Source organism: Mesocricetus auratus, unplaced genomic scaffold, assembly GCF_017639785.1.
Source record: "Mesocricetus auratus isolate SY011 unplaced genomic scaffold, BCM_Maur_2.0 Super-Scaffold_100010, whole genome shotgun sequence".
NCBI classification, from domain to species: Eukaryota; Metazoa; Chordata; class Mammalia; order Rodentia; family Cricetidae; genus Mesocricetus; species Mesocricetus auratus.
In genome coordinates, this window is record NW_024429194.1 from 1,605,694 (window position 1) to 1,629,523 (window position 23,830).

At 38.0% G+C, this 23,830-nt stretch overlaps 1 protein-coding gene across 1 annotated transcript in view; it reads left to right on the forward strand.

The window, feature by feature from the left end:
• Positions 1 to 23,830, forward strand: part of Smchd1 (structural maintenance of chromosomes flexible hinge domain containing 1) — a 110,701-nt gene that overhangs the window by 25,674 nt on the left and 61,197 nt on the right. Inside the window, exons 8-18 of the mRNA XM_005082567.4 lie at positions 1,635 to 1,801; positions 4,011 to 4,101; positions 4,663 to 4,873; positions 6,502 to 6,622; positions 10,125 to 10,308; positions 11,834 to 12,028; positions 13,880 to 13,993; positions 14,739 to 14,845; positions 15,735 to 15,817; positions 15,957 to 16,070; positions 23,386 to 23,463. Coding sequence (XP_005082624.1) covers positions 1,635 to 1,801; positions 4,011 to 4,101; positions 4,663 to 4,873; positions 6,502 to 6,622; positions 10,125 to 10,308; positions 11,834 to 12,028; positions 13,880 to 13,993; positions 14,739 to 14,845; positions 15,735 to 15,817; positions 15,957 to 16,070; positions 23,386 to 23,463 — 1,465 coding nt within the window. The remainder of the gene's footprint in view (positions 1 to 1,634; positions 1,802 to 4,010; positions 4,102 to 4,662; positions 4,874 to 6,501; positions 6,623 to 10,124; positions 10,309 to 11,833; positions 12,029 to 13,879; positions 13,994 to 14,738; positions 14,846 to 15,734; positions 15,818 to 15,956; positions 16,071 to 23,385; positions 23,464 to 23,830) is intronic.

Below are 23,830 nucleotides of genomic sequence, written 5' to 3' on the forward strand. Positions count from 1 at the left end.
TCTCTGGAATTATGAGCCCCCCCAAACTAAATGCTTTCTTGTCTAAGTTGCAGTGGTCATCTTGTCCCTTCACAATAGAGAGTAACCAAGACAGCTTGTTCTTTTTTTTTTTTTTTGCTTGCTTGACTGAGTCAGTCTCACATATTAGTTCAGGCTGGTCTGGTATTCATAATATAGCCCAAGCTGCCCTTGAACTCGGTAATCCTCCTGCCTTGGCCTCCAGATTGGTAGACATGACACGTATGTTGTCTGCTGTTTTGTTGAATGTCTTTTCTATTGCTGTGATACAAAATGCTGACAAAGGCAACTTAAACAAGAATGAGTTTATTTTGGCTTACCATTCTAAAGTTCATCCAACTAGGGAGGTTATTGGGAGGCAAGAGTTTGAGGTGCCTGTCACATGGCATCCTCAGTGGAGAAACAGAGGCAGAGGGATGCTAGTGCTGAGCTCTCTTTATATATACAGTTGAGGATCCTTGGGTCTTCTAACACTAATTAACCAGTCAAGAGAATCCCTCGAAGATAATCCCTTAATCTAGATAATTCCTCATAGGTGTGCTTGGCCAGCTTGCCTTGTCGGGAGTCTAGATTCTGTCCAGTTGACGTCACTGCTTTTTGTTATTTTCTCCCAGTGCTAGGGATCAACCCAGAGCTTCTTAATATGAACAAACACTTTGTAGTACTAAAGTGCTTACCCTTTTTTTTTCTTTTGGTTTTTCAAGAGCCTGTTGTGGAACTCGCTCTGTAGACCAGGCTGGCCTTGAGCTCACAGAGATCCGCTTGCCTCTGCCTCCCGAGTGCTGGGATTAAATGCGTGCGTCACGAACGCCCAGTTACTTTTTTTTAAATAATTCTTTTTTAAAAAGATTTATGTTTTATTTCCAATTTTGTCTTGTGGGGGTTGTATTTGTGCATAGCCATGCAGCTGTGCACTCACAGTCCCCTGGAATGTGAGTTGTTGGTGGTTGACGGTAAACCACCTGATATGGGCTCTGGGAACTGAACAGCTTGCTGTTTGTGCCCCATCATCCCTCTTGGCCCCTTCGAGCAGGTCTTCCCAGCTCTTTCAGTTGAACTCTTCTCTGCTTGACTTGCTAACAACTTTCAGAGTGTGGGTGCATCTGAGGCTCTTTACGGGAGAAAAATGAGCAAAGCTTCAGACCTGTGGGAAAACGGCAATGCCTTCCCCAAAGGTTAGGTTCATGAATATAATAGCACCCCTTCTCTGTTCAACTGTTGATAATACCCCCTTCAGCTGTGTATTGTAACCCCCCTTCTGTTCAACTGTGTGTATATGTATATATATATATATATATATATATAATTAAGCTCCTGGGGTGCTTTTGCTTTTCCCTCAGCCCAGTCCACCAATCCCAGTTTACCAATCTCTCTATGTCTGCCATGTTTATCACTTTTTCATTCTCAACCTTGACTGGCCTGGAGTTCTCTGTAGCCTAGACTGGATTCAAATTCAGAGATCAGCCTGCCTTTGTGTTAGAGTTAGAGGCAGGCAATACCATACCCAGCACTAACAATTGTTTTTGAAACACTAAAATTTTGGAATCATATTAAATCTTAAGTATGATTATAATTATACATGATTTAATCTGTTGTGTTTGTATTTACCTTTTTAGCCAGCTGATTCTGTTCACATTACAAATGATGATGAAAGATTCCTGCACAATCTTATTGTAGAGGAGAAAGACAAAGATAGCTTTACTACTGTGGTTATTACAGGGGTGCAGCCAGAACACATACAGTACTTGAAAAACTATTTCCATCTTTGGACACGACAGTTAACGTAAGTAATTTGGTTTAAGAAATGTTCCTGCTTACTTGCTTTTGTGTGTGGGTTTTATTTTGGGGAGGGGTTGTTTTTTGTTGTTTGTTTTTTGTCTTTGAGTTTTTTCTCTTTTGAGACAGGGTCTTGGCATGTACCCCAGCTGGCCTGGTCCCCTTCCCATTTTCTTCCTTCCTTCCTGACTTCCCAGTGTTAGGGCTACAGGCATGGGATTCCACACCTGGCTTGCGTAAAAGAAGACAGAAGATAATTAGAGATATATCGAAGTCTTTTTGGTTCAGTTTTCTTCACATTGGTACTTTGTGCACTATTCAGATGTTGATTTTTAAAGAGCTATTCATTCACTCATTCAAAAATAAAATAGATTACTTCATGTATTCAGCATTAATTTTGAAACACAAGTTTTTTGACACCTGCTGCAGAGTAAAGAAGAACTTGAGAGTTGGTCACACCTGCTTTCGTGCTGCTTTTCCATAGGTGTCATGTGATCTTCCGTACCACGTTTCTTGTTTCCCCCACTGTAATCTATTGATTCATGCCTCTATCTTCAGTGTCTAGAAGAATATCTACTACACAGTAATAAATGCTTAACAGATTAATACATTTAGTTCATTGAAGTAAGAAATAGTACACAAATTCCTTAAAATGTTCCCTGTTAATAATAAATAATACTGAATATTAAAATATCATTGTGTTATTCCAATAAAACCTTTCATTGTACATATGTCGTTGACCAAATATAATTTACTTACATTAGTGTGGAATACAGAGTCTTTTAAAATGTGTGTATCTTCACAAAATCACTACTTAAAAACCATATATTTGCTCTAGAGTCTGTTACACTTAAGTCTGTATTATATATACATGTGCATATTAACAGGGCTTACATTTTCTGAGTTTTTTATAGGAAATAAAATTGACTCTAAGGAATACCTTTTTTCTTGAGATTTCTGTTTATTGCCTGACATTTGTGGAAGAAATTGGATTTTCTTTTCTAAGTATATAATAGCTACCCTTTATGGTTTCTTCCCACTGAAGAAATTATGTCATATAATAAATGTGGCATATTCTAGTAAAGAATAACATAGCCTATTTTTTTCTTCAGTATAGGCAATCGTTATAAAGTATGGTCTCAAACCCTGACAACTCTGAAGAGAAATATGTCTAGTGATTTCCTTCTGTTAGTGTTATTTTGGAGAGTAGCTGGCATGGTGAGCACTGTCCTCTCTGCCCTCTCCCTTCTTCGTTCCCACCCTGTCTTTCTTTAGAGATGGATCCTCATTGTGTGTCCCAGGCTGGCCTGGGGCTTGCAGTTTTTTGCCTCTGCCTGTGTGTCAGTCTTGGAATTATAGGTTTGTATTATGATGCCTGGCAAACCTAATTTTTTTAATTTTTGAAAAGGAGTCCTGTAAATTTCTTCTTGAGGAATAATTAAAGAAATATTTTCTTGCCTTAAGTAAACAGAATTGTGTTTTGTTTAACCTTTGTTTAAAAAAAACAGGCAGCAAAAGTTTCTGGTGGATTTAATGAAATTTTGTTGAATTATTAACCTCTTTTTTTTTTATTTTTGAGACAGGGTTTCTCTGTGTAGCTTTGTAGACCAGGCTGGCCTTGAACTCACAGAGATCCACTGTCTCTGCCTCCCGAGTGTTGGGATTAAAGGCATACATCATCACCTCCAGGCTTGAATTTATTAGCATTTTAAAATGTGGGTATAATTTGAATGCCAAGGTTGAAAAACTATGCAAGTTGTAGAGTAACTCCCTCCTCTGAAGATTGTTAAAGTACAGCTCAGTATGTTCCCAGATACTTTCTAGAGCAACCTAAACACACAGAATTAGACACTCATCTTTTTTAAAAATTTATTTGATTAAAAACAAATAAAACTGAGTTTGTCTTAGCTCTAGTTGTGTGACCCTAGATAAATTGTGTATCTCAGTCTATTACTGGAGATGTAATGCTTGGATTTCAGAGGCTATTTTACCATTGGAATATTGTTTTTAAAAAATGCTGGGAGTGCATGGCTAGATAATGTAGGTCAGTGGTAGATGGCCCTGTGGCTTGTGCGAGACTCTAGTATTTCATCTCCAGTGATGAAGTACTTGACTAGTAAGTGCATTGAATTGTGGGAATAAAATTTGATTTTTGTGGTAGAGTTTTTTGAACTATGGTTTAAGTTAATAAAGTATAATGCTATTCTTTGTTTTAGGCATATTTATCATTACTATATTCATGGACCAAAGGGAAATGAAATAAATACAGCAAAAGAAGTTGGACCTTCCAACAATATTGATATTGAAGTAAGACAAAAATCTGCCTTAGGATATTACAAATTATTATCCCAGATACTGAATAACCAAAGTTACTCAGTAGTTAGACAAATTTGCTCTCCTTGTTTTTTGTTTTTAATTAGTTTCCTTTAGTTATTTGAATACCTAATGAAGAGATGGTTGTTTTGTTTTGCCTTGGATACAGCTCTTGTTTCCATTTTATTCACTCTTGTGTAGCGATGAGAATTGTGGTTGAACATGGTCCTTTTGAAAGTAAGGAAAAAGAGGGATATATCTGTTTAGGGCATCTTACTTGTTCATAAAGTTTTTTGTTGCACAGAAAATTTAGTGCGGGGTAGTGCATTTCCTTGTCCAAACACTGGGAAGAATGTAAAATGTGCTACTTCATACCTTTAGCAGGAAAGCTTAGATAGTTCTGATTTACTCCTTTCTGTTTTATAAATGTACAGTTTTTATTGAGTGTTGACCCATATTTGTTAACCAGATGACTACTTTACAAATGAAGGTAGCTTTACCTATTCTGTAAAGTTACCATAGAATTTAATTATTTTTATTTTATTTTTATTTTAGATTTCTTTGTTTGAAAAAGGGAAGACACCTAAGATTGTCAACCTAAGGGAAATACAAGATGACATGCAAACATTGTATATAAGCACGGCATCTGATAGTTTTGAGTTCAAGGCTCACTTTGAAGGAGATGGTGTAGTGGAAGGGGTTATCCGGTATCATCCCTTCTTGTATGATAGAGAAACTTACCCTGATGATCCAAGCTTTCCATCAAGTATGTTAATCTCATCTGTTTCCTGAAAATAGAATGTTGTGATTTATGATAATGTTCTCTAAATGATTTTTTTTCTTTTTTTCTTTTTCTTTTTTTTTTTTTTTGGTGTTTCGAGACAGGGTTTCTCTGTATTGATTTGGAGGCTGTCCTGGAACTCGTTTTGTAGACGAGGATGGCCTCTAACTCACAGAGATCCGCCTGCCTCTGCCTCCTGAGTGCTGGGATTAAAGGCGTGCGCCACCAACGCCTGGCACTCTCTAAGTGATTTCTAGTTGGGCTACCAAGACTAGATAGAAGTTTGAACAGTTTTTCCTTATGTACTGTTAGTGTTTATAATTTTATAATTCCTCATTGTCATTTGTTTTCAAAATAAATTATGTACTATTAGTGTTTAACTCACCTGTTTTACTTTATTTTTTTCCCCACAGTTTTATACATTTATACAGATACTTAATTTTTGTGTATATTCAATTCCAGGTTAGAGAAAAGCACTTAACTTTCAGAAACTTTTTTATCTGAGTTCAATTTTCACATGTATGCATGGTGTTCTTGTATGAGTTCTCCTCAATGTCTTTCTTTTATGTGTATTTGTTATATTTCATACAATCACATTTACTCCCTTTTTTAGATGTACTTTGATTTTTGGTTACTTTTGTAAGACTTTTTACACCTTAAGATCTTTTGTTTGTTTTTCTGAGACAGGGTTTCTCTGTGTAGCCCTGGCTGTCCTGGAACTCACTCTGTAGACCAGGCTGGCCTGAACTCACAGAGACCCACCTGCCTTCTGCCTCCCGAGTGCTTAACTTAAAGGTGTGCACCACCACTGCCTGGCCAAGAAGGCTTTATTAATTTAGGTAGATTACTTAATGCCAGTATGTGTTAATACATCAGAAACATAATGCTTAATTTATCTGGGTATTTAAGAATGTATTGGTAAAAAGCACAATATTGTTGATGATTGTACTAATTTTTTTTGACATATGGTACTGTTACCATTTCCTGTTTATCTGAATAAAATCAGTGAATTTTCTGTTTCTTGACACTATAGATGATTTTCACATATGCATTGCTAACGTTATAGAATTTTGGGAATTGTTTTATTGTGTTTCAGGTACAGATTTCAAGAGCCTATTTGTGGAGAAGAGGGAATTCACTATAGAAAACATCTTTTTGGATATATTACTTTAAAAACAGTTTTTAGAACTTGCTTTAAAAGCCAGTTGTGATGGCACACGCCTTTAATCCCAACACTTAGCAGTCAGAGGCAGGTGGATTTCTGAGTGGAGGCCAGCTTGGTCTCCATAGTGAATTTCAGGACAGGCAAAGCTACCCAGAAAAACTCTGTCGGAGCAGCAACAACAAACAAACAAAAGGAAACATAGCTTTAAAGATAACAGTTTTGTCAGCTGGTGTGGTGTGCTACTCTTACTTTATATTAGATAGTGTGTAGGTAACCAGTTCTATTAGCTATGAACTCTGAGAAATCTGTTTTTGTTTTAATTAAAAAATTTCTTATGCAATTTGAAGGCGTGTGTGTGGTATTTTCTCTGAAACAACTTTAATATGGACTTAGAAATCGATGTCAACAGTAGTAAAAATTGTCCCACTTACTTATCCTTTTGCCGTAGAACTAAGAGATGAAGAAGATGATGATGACTGCTACATAGCCGAGAGAGCAGCAAGAGGGAAAAGACCTATTTTTGAGTGCTTCTGGAACGGACGCTTAATTCCATATACATCAGTGGAAGAGTAAGTTCTCATTGCTGTGGGCTACATTTTTAAACCTAGTCTTTTTTTAATTGAAAATAGATTTTTTTCACATACCATATTCTGATTATAGTTATTCCCAGATCTTCCCACTCCCTTTGAATTCACATCCTTTCTTGTTCTCTCTCATTAGAAAAAACATCTGAAAAGGAAAGAGAGAAAGAAAGAAAAAATAATAAAATAAGGCAAAATAAAAACAAACAAACCTGAGCAGATCAAAATGAACAATGAGTAGGGAAAGAGATAACCAAAGAAAAGGTATAAGAAGTACAGGCCAGAGACACACATATACTCACATAGAAATCACAGGAAAAAATCAGAAACCATAATAAATATACAAAAGACCTATAAGGTCAAAAAATTTTTGATGCCTTTACAAAGCATAATGAGAAAAATTAAACAAAAAAACAACCCTAAACTGCAAAAATACTGTTGAGTTCATTCTGTATTGTCCATCTGCTGCTTGGCTTGGGACCTATTCTTAAGTGTGGTTTGTACATCCAGTGAGACACTGTTGGAGAAAACTAATTTTTCCTTTACAAATAGTTATTAATTGGACATGGCTTCTGGGTTAGGAAGGAGCTTGTGTCTACTTTGTCTCTAAGCACTGGGACCTCATCTAGCTTTCACCTGTGAAGACCCTATCCATGTGTGTGTTAGTCCTGCGTGTCTAGAAGGCCCTCTGCTTCTTCCATTTTCTCTTTTGAATAGTTCCCTGAGCCCTGAGGGGCAGTTTGATGGAGACACTTCATTTATTACTGCGTTCCCAAGGTCCTTCATTTCTTCGCACTGTCCAGATGTGAAGCTCGGTGTTGGTTCTCATGTACTACAGAGGAAAGTGTCTCTGGATGAGCAAGGCACTGATCTATGAGTATAGCAGAATGTGATTAGGAGTCAGTTTATTGCTATGTTCCTTTAGCAGAACAGTAGTATTTGGGTTCTCAGATCCATGACCTGTCTAATCTCAGGTTCCAGGCCACCTGAGCTGCTTAAAACATGGAGTGGGCCTTAAATCCAGTCAGAGAGTGGTTGGCTACTCTGCATCTTTTGTGCTACTGTTACACCGGCATATTTTGCAGGCACCTGCAGATCAGAGGGTTTGTAGCAGGGTTGTTGTTTAACTTTCTCCTTAGGCAGTGTGCAGAGTACCTTCTGGTCCATGAGCACTGGTCAGTAGAGGTATAGTGTAGGCACCAAGTAGGTACCAGCTTGACTTCTCTGTGTTCAGTGAGTTGTGTAGGTGTTATCTTCAGCAGTAGGGCTTTACCAACCAATAGCCTTGGCAATAGCCAAGGGAGTTTGGGGATTTCCATTGGGCCCCTTTAGCTAACAACTCAATTACATGTAACCTATTCCTGACACTGGAGGTTTTATTTCATGGCTACAGATGTTGGAACTTTGTCTCCCTGATTCTGTTTAGATTTCTTTTATATATGTGTACATTTTAAGATACTTTTATTGTAATAAATTTTCATATGACCCTTTAAATGGCTTTTAGTTTTAACTGGTTCACCCTGTGTTCTCTCCCATATTCCCCCTCTTCCTTCCCCCTCTCCATTTAGTCCTCCTGCTCCAGGTCTCACTGTCCCCATCCATCCATAACTGTCTATTCTATTTCCCCTTCCTAGGGAGGTTCCCTCCCCCACTTCTAATCACTTAATCTGTACTTAACCTCTGGTTATCCAGATGATAGTCTGGTTGTTGGAGACTTAACAGCTAATACCCACATATAAGAAAATACATACCATTTTCTTTCTTAACAGCTGAGTAATACTCTATAGTGTAAATATACCATATTTTCTTCATCTATTCATCTGTTTAGGGCATCTAGGCTGCTTCCAATTTCTGGCTATTATGAATAACACAGCACTGAACGTGGTTGAGCAAATATCTCTGTAGTAGGATGTAGCTTTGTGTATATCTAACGAGATAACCGTGTATTGTTATTTTCTTTCAATTTATTTGTATGATAGATTACATTTACTGATTTTTCATATGTTGAGCCATCCCTGTATCTCTGTGATGAAGCCTACTTGATCATGGTGGATGATCTTTTTGATGTGTTCTTGGATTTGGTTTGCAAGTATTTTATTGAGTATTTTTTCATCTATGTTCATAAGGGAAATCGATCTATAATTCTCTTTCAGTGTTGAATATGTCATTTGCGTATCGGGGTAATTGACCTCATAGAATGAAATGAGCAGTGTTTCTTTTGTTTCCATTCTTTGGAATACTTTCAGGAGTACTGGCATTGACTCTTCTTTGAAAGTCTGGTAGAATTCTGCACTGAAATTGTCTGGCCCTGGGCATTTTTTGATTGGGAGACTAATGATTAATGCTTCTGTTTCACTGGGGGTGGTAGGTCTATTTAAATTGTTTATCTGATCTTCATTTAACTTTGGTAAGTAGTACCTATTGAGAAAATGATGTTTCTTTTAGATTTTCCAGTTTCATAGAGTACAGGTATTTAAATATGCCCTTATAATTCTGTTAATTTCTGGGGTGTCTATCTTTCTATCTTGATCCATTTTTCATTCAATAGTGAGTTTTTCAGTTTCCATGAGTTTTTAAACTTTGTGTTGTTTCTATTGTTGTTAATACCCAGCTTTTGTATGGTGGTCTCACAGGATGCCTGGTTTTCCCATTTTCTTGTTTCTTTTGAGACTTGCTTAGTGTCCAATTGTATGGTCAATTTTGCAGAAAGTTCCACAAAGTACACAGAAGAACATATATTCTTTTGTGTTTGTGTAAATTATTCTATAAATATGTTAGGTCCATTTGGTTTATGACATCAGCTAGCTCCAGCATTTCTGTCTGTTTTTATCTGAATAACCTGTCTGTTGGCAAGAGTGAAGTCCCCTACTATCAATCAATGTGTGTAGTCAATATGTGATTTTAGCTGTGGTAGTGTTTCTTTTATGAACTTGGGTGCTTTCATGTTTTTGGTGCATAGATATTAAGAATTGCAATGTTCTTTATATTAATATGGCTAGACCGGCTTATTTCTTAGGTCCATTTACTTGGAATATCTTTTTCCATCCTTTTACCCTGAGGTGATGTTTAGGTGATGTTAAGGTGTTTCTTGAATACAACAGCAGGATAGAGCATCTTTGTGTCCATTCTTTTAGTTTGTGTCTTCTTATTGGGAAATTGAGTCATTAATTTTGAGAGAGATCAATAATTGGTGTTTATTGGTTCCTGTTATTTTGTTGTTATGGTATGGGTTTTTCCCCCACTTTTGATTTTGGTCTGGAATTATTTATTCCTTGTGTTTCTTGGGTGTAGTTAACCTCTTCATGTTGAATTTTTCCTCCTAGTGCCTTCTTTAGAGCAGTATTTGTAAATACTAATTAAATTTGGTCTTATAGTACAGTGTTTTTACTTTCTCATCTGTTGTGATTGAACATTTTGCTGGGTATAGTAGTCTGGGCTGTCATCTGTTAACCTAATCTTTTTACTGACCAATGATGTTGTTCTGTTCCAGCTTTGACTGGTGTGCTCCTCCTAAGAAGAGAGGGCTTGCCCCAATTGAGTGCTTTAATAGAATATCTGGTGCATTATTCACTAATGACAAATTTCAGGTCAGCACAAATAAACTGACATTTATGGATCTTGAGCTGAAATTGAAAGATAAGAACACCCTTTTTACAAGAATTTTAAATGGACAGGTATGCCTTTTAAGTTTCAAGCTTTGAATAATTTTCCAGTTTTCTCTCTTTAAATAAAACCAAAATGTATATGTTAAGTCGTTAAGTAGGTTTTGACTAATAGCTTGTACATTTTTCATTTGCTCAAAAGACTACTGTGTCTAATAATCAATATTTGTTTAAACAAACATGTGTAAGTACACATGCCCATGAAGGCCAAAGGAGGGTATCAGTTCCCACAGAACTAGATTTAGAAGCAGTGACCCACCCAAAGAGCAGCAAGCACATTTAACAGCTAAGTCATTTCCCCTGCCAGTTTCATCAGATTTGAGTATTATATAATATATATGTGCAATCTTACATAGTACCCCATTAGTGTGTGTAACCTTTATGCTTTGATAGATCAGTTAAGGTTTTGTTTCGTTTTGTTTTTTAATTCTTTGGTTATTTAATTTTTTTCTTGAGTTTTTAATTATTACATTAAAACTTTTCAAGTTGGTTAAACTGTGTTTAGATAATATTTACGTACCTTTATTAGACTTCCTTCCCCCAACACACACACGTTTGAGAAAGTCTTGTGTATGGTAGCTTGAACTCATGGTCCTCTTGCCTTTATCTCCCAAGTGCTGGAATTACAATCAAGACCTTGGTATCATCAAGCATTTCCTCTTAATATGAATATGTATAATTGTGTTTCATGGGAACTGAACATTGACAGCTTGCTAGAGTCAAGTCAGTTGTTTCCTTCCATTAGTGAGTTCTGAAGATAGAAGGAACTTGTGTTGATGGCGAATGTCTTCACTGCCTGAGTCACCTCACTACCTCTTAACTATGCAATTTTTGTCTTGCTTTGTGAGTTGCGGGGGGTGGGGTGTATACTTATGGTATACTTTTGACTTAAAGGTGATTTGTAATTGATCAGTATTAAAATGCATGTACTGGTAATGAAGCAAAATGATTCCATTGTGGAGACAGTCTTAGAAGTTAAATCAGACTAGCCCGACGGTGGTGGCACACCTTAAATCCCAGCACTGGGGAGGTAGAGGCAGGGGGAATCTCCGTGAGTTCGAGAGCAGCCCGGTCTACAAGAGTAAGTACCAGGACAGCCTCCAAAGCCATAGAGAAACCCTGTCTCGAAAAACCAAACCAAACCAAACAAACAAAGTTTAAGACTAATTGTGTACGTTTATATCTACATGCCTCAGAGTCATTTACTTTGCAGTTCTCTTTCGATGATGTAATGCTTACCTGCAAAAAGTACTTTATATAACAGTCCTTATGCTCTTTCATTCTTGTAAGTTAACCCATTTTTAATTTTGTTCCATTTTTCTGTATAAACATGGCATAAGGAATATCATAAGGAAAAACATGCCTTAATGTTATGAAATCTCCTAAATTTGTGTAGGGAAAAATCTGGCAAGATATTTTAATTTTCACCTAGATTTTCTGACGTGTGATATTGAAAGGAAAATGGAATGAGTGACAAATTTCTAAGGCTGTATTTGTTTTACTAATAATGTTCAGAGAACATTTTAAATTTTTACAGGAGCAGAGAATGAAAATTGACAGAGAATTTGCTTTATGGCTGAAGGACTGTCATGAAAAGTACGACAAACAAATAAAATTTACAATTTTTAAAGGAATAATTACCCGTCCAGATCTTCCCTCTAAAAAACAAGGCCCTTGGGCAACGTACTCAGCAATAGAGTGGGATGGAAAGATATACAAAGCGGGACAACTGGTAGGTTCAGCCTGTGCTCAAATGAAGTTCTTAGTAGAGTTGCCAACTATGTCAGGTGTATTAGAGTTCATCAACTACAACAATGCTTATGTTAGTTTCTGTGGAACCTGTAAAGAGTGAAGAAGAAACCAATTTTAATATACAGTTTATTGTGCCTTACAAATCCTGTTTATTGCCAAAGGCTCCAGTAGCAAAGCATTATTTATTCCATGAACTTGCCTTACTTGAAGTGGCAGTGTTGTATTGTGTTGTAAAGTAACTTTTGGTTTTAGTTTTTAGTTGTTTTTTGTTGCTGATTTTAGATGTATTTCGAACAGAGATTGAAATGTAATTTGATCTTAGAATATTCTAACAATGAAAACAGTAAAGGCATAGTTGAAAGAAAAACTATTTGAATGAAAAGAGAATGGTTAGGAGAGGAGAGCATTTCCTGACATTGGATGATGTTAGGACTTCATAAGAAGAGAGCAAATCAGAGCATACTTTGGGTAAAAAGTAGCATTTGAATTCACCTCAAGAGGAAGAAGCTTGGATATACTCAAGTTGCAAATTAGAAAGACATGCGTTCCCTTCATGACTGTGAGGGATGCCGTCATGTAGAGCCCTGGAAGTAGCAAGGTGGCTAAAAAGCCGAGGACAGAGGGGAGCTGGTATCAGACCGAAAGGCTATCTAAGGGCACTAGGAGAACTTAGAGCATCCTTGAAGCCAAGTGGGGAGTTGCAGGGTGTCGGGGTCAGCAGTCTATCAGCTGCTTGGTGGACTTGAGTAAATGGACTTCAGATTATGTGAGCATGGACATACATAAACAATTCTGAAAAATACAAAGCATTGAGTTGGTTGGTTTTCCCTGCTACCTAATATACATGTGAATGAAAATAGCTTACAGTGGTTTTTTATTTACTTTAAATTTCTGAAGCTGTTGATATTACTTTTTCTTTCCTTTTTCTCTTTTAGATTTGTTTGTTTTATATGTATGACTGTTCTAGTCATGCATGTCCTTATGCTAGATATGGGCATGTGAGCCACCATGTGGTTGCTGGGAATCGAACATGGACGTCTGGAAGAGCAACCAGAGCTCCTAACCACTGAGTCATCTGCCTAGCCCTTGATAATTACCTTTTCAAGGGAATCATACAGATTTTGAGTTTTGAGACACGGTGTCACCATGTGGCCTAGGCTGAACTGTGATTGAGCAGTCTACTGCTCAGCTACAAATGCAGGGATTATCAATAGGCCCACCATGCCTGACTCATAGACAACTTCCAAGCTAACATGTTTGATGAAAATGTTACCTTATCAAAGTCTAACACGTGCTTAAATATGACATATGTGCTAGGATAAAGCATTAGGAACCTTGGTGGATTCTATGGCAGGCGAGGGTGACTGGGCCGTTGGGGGAGGGGGAAGAACGTGATGGGACAAACATGCCAGGCAGACAGAGCTTAAGTGAGAAGTTTTATTAGAGAGGGGAAGGGGAGGAAGAAAAGAGGTAAAGAGACACAGAGAAAGGACAGAAGAGAAGAGGAAGACAGGAAAAGTCCTATCTGCCCCAGGGGAACCACAAAAAAGAGAGCCTAAGTGGGCCGAGGTCTTTCTTTTAAAGGGGTCCTTTTGCAACTGGGGACAGGGGCAGGCCAGCATAATGCCTGAATTCTTACAGTATGTATGAAGAAGCTTCTACCTTAACACAGATTCATCAACAGTAAATGCTAAGCCCCACACATCTTACTGGTTTGAAGTCATTGTCCTACAAGAGTGTTTTTCACATGAATAACGTTACATGAAGTAGTTATTATTAAACCTGTTTTCTCTCCGAAAATACGAATCTGAGTATTTATGTTAAATATTAGGTCAAGACAATCAAGACACTTCCTCTCTTTTATGGAAGCATAGTAAGATTTTTCCTTTATGGTGATCATGATGGAGAAGTATATGCTACAGGAGGTGAAGTCCAGATAGCAATGGTAAGAAAGCAAGTGACTGGTAATTATTGAAAGCCTCTTGACACCACTTTTATGTAAATATTGTAATAAAGGTAATGAATGATATTTTTGCTGGGTGGTGGTAGTAGCACATACCTTTAATTCCAGCCCTTTGGAGGCAGAGGCAGGCAGATTTGTGCAAGAACAAGGCCAGCCTGGTCTACACAGCATGTTCTAGGACAGGCTCCAAAAAAGCTATACAGAGAAACCCTTTCTTGAAAAAACAACAAAAAAGAATAAGTAACTCCAAGATTAAAATAAACCTCTTCCCCTTACATTGTTTCTTGTTATTTGGATTTTATTAGGATTATATAGGTTAAATAAAAAAGTGAAAATATGTGTTGTGCCCACACATAGTCTATACACATATGCAATAATAATTTTTCAAGACAGGGTTTCTCTGTGGCTTTGGAGGCTGTCCTGGAATTACCTCTTGTAGACCAGACTGGTCTTGAACTCACAGAGATTCGCCTGCCTCTGCCTCCTGAGTGCTGGGATTAAAGGCGTGCACCGCCACTACCGGGCTCACAATAATAATTTTTAAAGTTAGATTTTTAAAAGTGAAAATAAACAGTTAAATGTAAGAATAGTTACCCTCATTTGTATACTTAATTAGGATAAAATTAATGTCTTTGAAAGAAATAAATGAATTATTTAGTTTGTTTAGTAACTAAGCAACTTAGTTTAAATGATTATCTTTGCAATGTTGGTATGAATTCTTATTCAGGAGCCCCAGGCGCTATATGATGAAATCAAAACTGTTCCCATTGCAAAGCTGGATAGGACAGTTGCTGAGAAAACAATTAAAAAATATGTAGAAGATGAAATGGCAAGGTAAGTCAAATTTTAAGAAACAAGGTTAAATAAAATAAGAATTTGGGGTTGGGCACAAAAACAGGGAAATCTCTATAGTTAAAGGCTAGCCTAGTCTACGTAGACAGATACACTCCAGCCAGTCCTACATAGTGATACCCTACCTCAAAAAAATTTTTTTAAAAAATGAATAAATGTATAATTCATATAGTACAATTTTTAAATGTATATTTTAATACAAGAATTGTAGTGCTGTTCAGTATTCTCAAATGTGTTATGTGCTCTGATGTGAACTCTTTGACATTGAGCATTGAGAGTTGTAGTTAGATAGGAACCTAGATTTATAGAAAAAGAAATTTTATCAGCAGTGTCACAGTTACTTATATCTTAGCATGAGCAGTTAAAGGGAACTGTTTGGTGTGGCTTACAGCTAGAGGAAACAAGTGCTTTCTGAGAAATAAAGAACACTAAAAACAAGTAGCCAGTAAGGTAGAAGCAGCTGTCCCCTTGTCCCCAGGACACTGAGGTGGAGGGCATTGAGACCAGCGTGCCATTATATTCCAGGTCAGTATACATTAATGTAGAGCAGGTCCTACCGCCATCACTTTAAAATCAGACACATAAAGGAAAGAAAATGAAGTAAATGAAATTTCTATTTTTGGATCAAGCTAATGATGCTATTGTATTTTGCCTTTAAAGGGTAATTTGTACTATAAATAAAGAAATAAATCATGTCTAAGAGTTAATATCAAGATTCATTTTATCTTGTTTTTTTATTAGGCATAGCAAGATTAGGTTTAACTGCTAAAAATTTATCAATAGTACCTAATATTCTCGTAATTTGCATGTTTCTAATTAATGCTGTAATTAACTAAAATCATAAAACATTAATGTGCCGGTTTTATAATAGGCTCCCTGACAGATTGTCTATAACTTGGCCTGAAGGAGATGAATTATTGCCAAATGAAGTTAGACCTGCTGGAACCCCAATTGGTATGTTTTCTAAGAGCCCCTTTGTTGGTTTTGTCTACTTCTAATGTATAGAAGACTATAGAATATTGGAAAGTGGCATGAAACCATATAGACTGTGGGTGACTGTGACAACCTTTTTCCCCTCTGTGCCTTCTCCCAGGTGCGCTAAGGATCGAGATACTGAACAAGAAGGGGGAGGCAATGCAGAAGCTGCCGGGGACAAGTCACGGAGGGTCGAAAAAGCTGCTGGTGGAGCTTAAAGTCATACTGCACAGTAAGAACACAGATTAGTGTGGGCCTTTAGTGAATAGATGAGAAACACTGACTGACTACCTTACTTTAATCTGATTAATACAGTTACAACATAGAAATTAAGGTGCACTCTTCCTTAAAGTCAGATTGGGCAGCTCAACTGAGAATAGCTGAGTGCCCCAAATCAGGGACTAAGGAGTTTTCTGTGGCTTGGGAAGAGGAATCTAATCTGCAAATATCTGAGTTGTCCTAGGAATTTGGAGGACATTTCCAGGAATTGGGAAAGGAGAAGTGATTGGATCAAATCATCCCTAGGACTTTGGCAAAGGCAGGACAGCCAGGGCTATACAGAGAAACCAAAACCAAAAAACTCAAAAACCTAGGACTTTCGAACCAAGGTCATATTTGGGTGGAGGCAGTTGCTCAATACTACAGCTAGTTATGTGGGTAGCTGCTCTGCAGAGTACAGCTAACTGCTACCGTGAAAGGCTAGCTACCACACAGCGCATATAACTGCTACAGTGAATGACTAACTATCACGTATAGGTCAATATGAATATACTATGTTATATGAGGTATTGCAGGTTTGCTAGGCATCATTTAAAGTAGATGGTTGTTTATTCTGGTAATCTCAGTATCGGAAGGCTGAGGCAGATAAATTATTGCAAGTTTGAGGCCACCCTGGCCTGTATAGTGAGTCTCAGGCTACATTTTGACACCTGTGTAAAAACAAAACCACCCAAAAGAATAAAACTTACCTGGGAAATCTTGTAGCAGTTTCATTATGTCCTTTGCTTAAGTTATTGCAAAATGATATTTTTGTTTTATTTTGAATGATCATTCTTCGTAATATTTAAATTTCATGTGAAAGCCAGTATTCAGGCTAAGCCTGATTCATTTTGTTATTTTATTTCTTTAAATTTCAAGTTATAGTCAGTTAGTGCTCTGTAATAATGCTCAGTGAGGGGAAGGTGTTTTAATTTGGAATTTGATCTATTTAACACGATTGGTTTCTTGTTTTTGTTTTCCTTTGGCAAGCCTCTTCATATTTTATCCCATGTCTCTAGATATCTTTTAGGTTAGATACACATTTTCTAATATGTGATGCCCTAGAATCTTACCCATTCTTGGTCCTGGGCCTGATTCCATCTTCTCTAGTTCTTTTCTCACTGGTAGTGAGATATATAACTTGCTGTAGCTGGTAGTGTGTCCAAGAAGCTCTCTTGGGAGACTTCTACTCAGGTATAGCTTGGATCTTTTTTTGCTCTTGTTATTGTTTGAGCCAGAGTTTTAACTATGAAGTCCTATCTGGCCAGGTTGCCCTGCCTCACAGAAGTCCAACTGCCTCTGCCTCCTAAGGACTGGGATTAAAGGCATGTGCTGCCATGCCTGACTGTGTAGCCTGAATCTTGATTTAAAGGGTGGAAAAGAAATTCAGAATGATAATTCCATGCTCAGATTGATTGATTCACTGATGAATTCTACCACAAAGAAGAACTAACATCAGTGCTTCTCAAATTATTCTATGAATCAGGAAAGAAAGGCTTACTACCAAATTATTTTTATAAAGCCAATATTGCGACAGAAAAAGATTACAGACAAATCTCCCTAATGGACATAGATGGAAAAATTCTAAGCAAAATAATTGTTGACAAAACTTAAGAAAACATAAAAAGATCATTCATCATGATTAAGTAGATTTTATTTCAGTGGAACCAATATTGTTTAACATATCAATAAATTTAATATATCACACAAATGGATTTAAGAGTAGAAATTAGATGATCATTTCAAAAGATGCACAAAGGCTATTGACAAAATCTGATACCATGTTATGATAGAAAAGCTCTGAAGAAACTCAGAATAGAAGGAACATATCTCAGCCTTGTAAGGGTATTTTCAGCATATTGATAGCCAACATCATTTTGTTTGTTTTGTTTTGTTTTTTGAGACAGGGTTTCTCTGTGGCTTTGGAGACTGTCCTGGAACTAACCCTTGTAGACCAGGCTGGTCTCAAACTCACAGAGATCTGCCTACCTGGGATTTAAGGCGTATGCCACCAATGACCAGCTGTTTTTTTTTTTTTTTTTTTTTTAGGAGCAGGAAAAAGAAAGTCATCCTTTATTTTTGTTTTTATTTGTTTGTTTTAAACAAGGTCTCTTTATTTTTATTTTTTTTATTTTTTTATTTATGTTAATTTGAAATAGCTTGTTTTACATGTCAATCCCAGTTCCCTCTCCCTCCCCTCCTCCTGCACTCCCCTTCCCCCCCCACCCTCCCACCCTATTGCCAAATCCTTCCACATAGGGGATATCTAGAGTCTGTCATTTTACTCTGGGTAGGGTCCAGGCACTCCCCTGAGAGTCCAGGCTGAGAGAGCATCCCTCTTTGTGCTATAGGCACACGAAGACTGTTTGTATACCAGGGATAGACACTGATCCACAGCTCAGGGCCCCATAAGTTGCCCAGGCCTTCTCGCTGACACTCACATTTGGGGGGTCCAGATCAGTCCCATGCTGGCCTCCCCACTGTCGGTCTGGGGTCCAAGAGCTCTCCCCTGTTCAGATCAGCTGTCTCTGCTGGTTTTGCCAGCCCATTCTTTGCCAATTTGCTCATCACTCCTTTCTCTCTGTCACCGGGTCCCTTGGGTTCAGTTCAGTGATTAATTGTGTGTTTGCCTCTGCTCCCATCAGTCACAGGATGAAGGCTCCCGGATGGTTATAGACATCAAGTTCATTATCAGGAATGGGCATTTGAGGTGGTCTCTCCACTATTGCTTAGCTTGCTAATTGGTGTTATCCCTTTAGATCACTCGAGGTCACTCTGGTGCCTGATCTCTCTTCGATCCTATGATTCCCTCTTCCCCCTATCTACCCCCACCCCCTCAACTTCTTGTTCCCCCATGACCAACTCTCTTCCTCTTTACCCCCTCTCTTCTTCCCAGGTCCCACTCCCCCCACCCCTCGCCGTGTTCCCCATCCATTCAGGGGATCTTGTCTCAATCCTCTTCTCTTGGGTACTATGCATATCTTTTAGTTTCTTTCCTGTTTCCCAGACTCTCTATCAGTGGAAGTGCAGACTGGCACTATCCTGATCCATGTCTAAAATCCATATATGAGTGAGTACATACCATGTTTGTCTTTTTGCGACTGGGTTACCTCACTCAGGATGGTTTCTTCCAGTGCTATCTATTTCCCTGCGAATTTCAAGATTCCATTGTTTTTTTCTGCTGAATAATACTCCATTGTGTAAATGTACCACATTTTCTCTATCCACTCTTCAGTTGAGGGGCATCTAGGTTGCTTCCAGGTTCTGGCTATTACAAATAATGCTGCTATGAACATAGTGGAGCAGATGCCCTTGTTGTATGAACTTGCCTCATTTGGATATATGCCTAAGAGTGGAACTGCTGGGTCTAGTGGTAGATTAATTCCCATTTTCCTGAGGAATCTTCATACTGATTTCCAAAGAGGCTGTAGGAGTCGGCACTCCCACCAGCAGTGGAGGAGTGTTCCTCTCTCTCCACATCCTCTCCAGCATAAATTGTCTTCGGTGTTTTTGATTTTAGCCATTCTGACAGGAGTAAGATGGTATCTCAGAGTTGTTTTGATTTGCATTTCCCTGATGGCTAAGGATGTTGAGCACTTTCTTAAGTGTCTCTTGGCCATTTTAGCCTCCTCTACTGAGAATTCTCTATTTAGCTCTGTGCCCCACCTTTTAATTGGATCCTTTGGTGTTTTGGAGACTTGTTTCTTGAGTTCTTTGTAAATTTTGGAGATTAGCCTTCTGTCAGATGTAGGGTTAGTGAATATCTTTTCCCATTCTGTGGCCTGCCTTTTTGTCTTTTTGACTGTGTCCTTTGCCTTACAGAAGCTTTTTAGTTTCAGAAGGTCCCATTTGTTAATTGTCGATCTCAGTGCCTGTGCCACTGGTGTTATGTTTAGGAAGTGGTCTCCTGTACCAACTCGTTGAAGAGTATCTCCCACTTTCTCTTCTAAAAGTTTCAGTGTGGCTGGATTTATGTTGAGATCTTTGATCCATTTGGACTTAAGTTTTGTACAAGGCGATAAACATGGATCTATCTGCAGTCTTCTGCATACCAGTACCCAGTTATGCCAGCACCATTTGGTGAAGATGCTTTCTTTTTTCCATTGTACAGTTTTAGCTTCTTTGTCAAAAATCAAGTGTTCATAGGTGTGTGGGTTAAAATTAGGGCTTTCGATTTGGTTCCATTGGTCTACCTGCCTATTTTTGTGCCAATACCAAGCTGTTTTCAGGACTATAGCTCTATAATAGAGCTTGAAGTCAGGTATGGTGATGCCTCCTGAAGTTCCTTTATTGTATAGTGATGTTTTGGCTATCCTGGGCCTTTTGTTTTTCCATATAAAGTTGATTAATGTTCTTTCCAGGTCCTTGAAGAATTGTGATGGAATTTTGATAGGGATTGCATTGAATCTGTAGACTGCTTTTGGCAAGATTGCCATTTTTATTATGTTGATCCTACCAATCCAAGAGCATGGGAGATCTTTCCATTTTCTGGTATCTTCTTTGATTTCTTTCTTTAAAGACACAGAGTTCTTGATATACAGGTCTTTAACTTCCTTGGTTAACATTATCCCCAGATGTTTGATGCTGTTTTTGGCTATTGTAAAGGGTGATGTTTCTCTGATTTCTTTCTCAGTCACTTCATCATCTGTATATAATAGGGCCACTGCTTTTTTTTTTTTTGGGATTACCTTGCATCCTGCCACATTGCTGAAGGTGTTTATCAGCTCTAGGAGTAACCTTGCTGAGTTTTTTGGGTCACTTATGTAAACTATCATATCATCTGCAAATAGTGAAAGTTTGACTTCTTTTTTTTCCTATTTGTATCCCCTTTATCTCCTTTTGTTGTCTTATTGCTGTAGCTAGAACTTCAAGTACAATATTGAAGAGATATGGAGAGAGTGGACAGCCTTGTCTTGTTCCTGATTTTAGAGGAATTGCTTTGTGTTTCTCTCCATTTAGTTTGATGTTAGCTGTTGGTTTACTGTATATTGCTTTTATTATATTCAGGTACATTCCTGTTATCCCTGATCTCTCTAGGAACTTTATCATGAAGGGGTGCTGGATTTTGTCAAAGGCTTTTTCAGCATCTAGTGAGATGATCATGTGGTTTTTCTTTCGCAGATTGTTAATATGGTGGATTACATTGATAGATTTTCTAATGTTGAACCATCCCTGCATTCCTGGGATGAAGGCTACTTGATCATGGTGGATGATTTTTCTGATGTATTCTTGAATCTGGTTTGCGAGTATTTTATTGAGTATTTTTGCATTAATGTTCATGAGGGAAATTGGTCTATAGTTCTCTTTCTTAGTTGTGTCTTTGTGTGGCTTGGGTATCAAGGTAATTGTAGCCTCTTAGAAAGAGTTTGGCAGTGAGCCTCCTGCTTCTATTGTGTGGAATACTTTGAGAAGTATTGGAATTAGCTGTTCTTTGAATTTCTGGTAGAATTCTGCACTGAAGCCATCTGGGCCTGGGCTTTTTTTGTTTGGGAGACTTTTGATGACTGCTTCTATTTCATTAGGGGTTATAGGTCTGTTTAGATTGTTTATCTGTTCTTGATTTAGTTTTGGCAAGTGATATCTATCCAGGAAATTGTCCATTTCCTTTAAATGTTCAAATTTTGTGGAGTACAGATTTTCAAAGTATGCCCTGATGATTCTGTGGATTTCCTCAGAGTCTGTTGTTATGTCCCCTTTTTCATCCCTGATTTTGTTAATTAGCATGCTCTCCCTCTGGTTAGTTTGGACAGAGGTTTATCTATTTTGTTGATTTTCTCAATGAACCAACTCTTTGTTTCATTGATTCTTCTCAGTGTTTTTCTGGTTTCTACTTGTTTGATTTCAGCCCTCAATTTGATTATTTCCTGGCGTCTGCTCCTCCTGGGGAAGTTTGCTTCTTTTTGTTCTAGAACATACAAGAAACACATCTCAACATCAAAGACAGACGTTATCTCAGAGTAAAGCGTTGGGGAAAGATCTTCCAATCAAACGGTCCCAAGAAACAAGCGGGTGTAGCAATCCTAATATCTAACAAATTAGACTTCAAATTAAAATCAATCAAAAGAGATGAAGAAGGACACTTCATATTCATCAAAGGAAAAATACATCAAGACGAAGTCTCAATTTTAAACATCTACGCCCCAAATACAAAGGCACCTACATTCGTGAAAGAAACATTACTAAAACTCAAAATGTACATAAAATCTCACACACCAATAGTAGGAGACTTCAGCACTCCGCTCTCACCGCTAGACAGGACCTCCAGACAGAAACTTAACAAAGAAACAAAAGAACTAATAGAAGTTATGACCCAACTGGGTTTAACAGACATCTATAGAACATTCCACCCAAATACAAAGGGATATACCTTCTTCTCGGCACCACATGGAACCTTCTCTAAAATTGACCACATAATAGGAAACATTGCAAATCTCCACAGATACAAAAAAATTGGAATAACCCCCTGCATCTTATCAGACCACCATGCATTAACATTAGAATTCAACAATAATACAAATCGCAGAAACCCTACAAACTCATGGAGATTGAACAATGCCCGGCCTCGAACTCACAGAGATCCGCCTGCCTCTGCCTCCCGAGTGCTGGGATTAAAGGCGTGCGCCACCACCGCCCGGCATGGGACACTTTGAAAGCAGTGCTGAGAGGAAAGTTTATAGCACTAAGTGCCCACATGAAAAAACTGGAGAACAGTCATATTAGAGAATTAATAGACCGGCTGTTTTTTAAAGATTTCATTTTTACTTATGTAGCAGTGTGTCTGTGTAGCGGTGTGTCTGAGTGAGTATGTGTTTGGGCATTCAGGTGCCTTTGGGGGCCAATAAGTATTTGAAAGTGTTCAACATTCTTAGCTACCAGGAAAATGTAAATTATGGCAGATTGTCTATGGCTATCATCAAGAAGACAGATACCATTTCTGATGGTGAGGATGTGGAGGAAGAGCCCTTACTCATTGCTGGGATTGTAAATTAGCACACATACTATGGAATGTGGGAGTTTCTCAGAAAGCCAAAATCAAGCCACATGATCGCCTGTGCTGCTTCTGTCTCTTACGTTAGAGATACTGCCTCCTATTCTCATCCCTCCCTTCACCCTCCAAATGGATGCAGTGTAATGAGCTAAAGAATCTCCCATTGTTTTTGTTCATTTGCATACTGTTTTATAAAGTGTATAGCAAGTAAAGATAATTGCATTTGGTGCTGTTGTAACACTTCGTATTTTTGTTTTATACTCAAGTTTCTCAAGGCAGTATTTTATTTTCTTTTATCAAGCTTCAAGTGGAAATAAAGAAATCATTTCACATATCAGTCAACATGGGGGAAAATGGCCTTACTGGTTTAAAAAAATGGGTGAGTTACTCTTAATTTTAATTATTTTTATTTATTTTTTAGGCTTAAAAATTTTATTTTATGTGTATGAATTTTTTTGCCTGCCTGCATGCATGTGTGTACACAGTGTGCTTGCCTAGTGCCAGTAGAGACCAGAAGGTTACATCAAATGCTCGGAGACTGAATTATGGATGGCTGTGAACCAAACCTAGTTCTTCTGCAAGAGCAACAAGTGATGTCAGTTGCCAAGCCGTCTCCAGCTCCTATCATGCTTGCCTCCCATGGTTGAGGACCTGGATTGATCCCCATCACCACTAAAAGCAACCCTCATCCCTACATGGTTGTAGCTACTCTGGGAGCTCAGCAGGGAGAACCACTGGGTGTACTG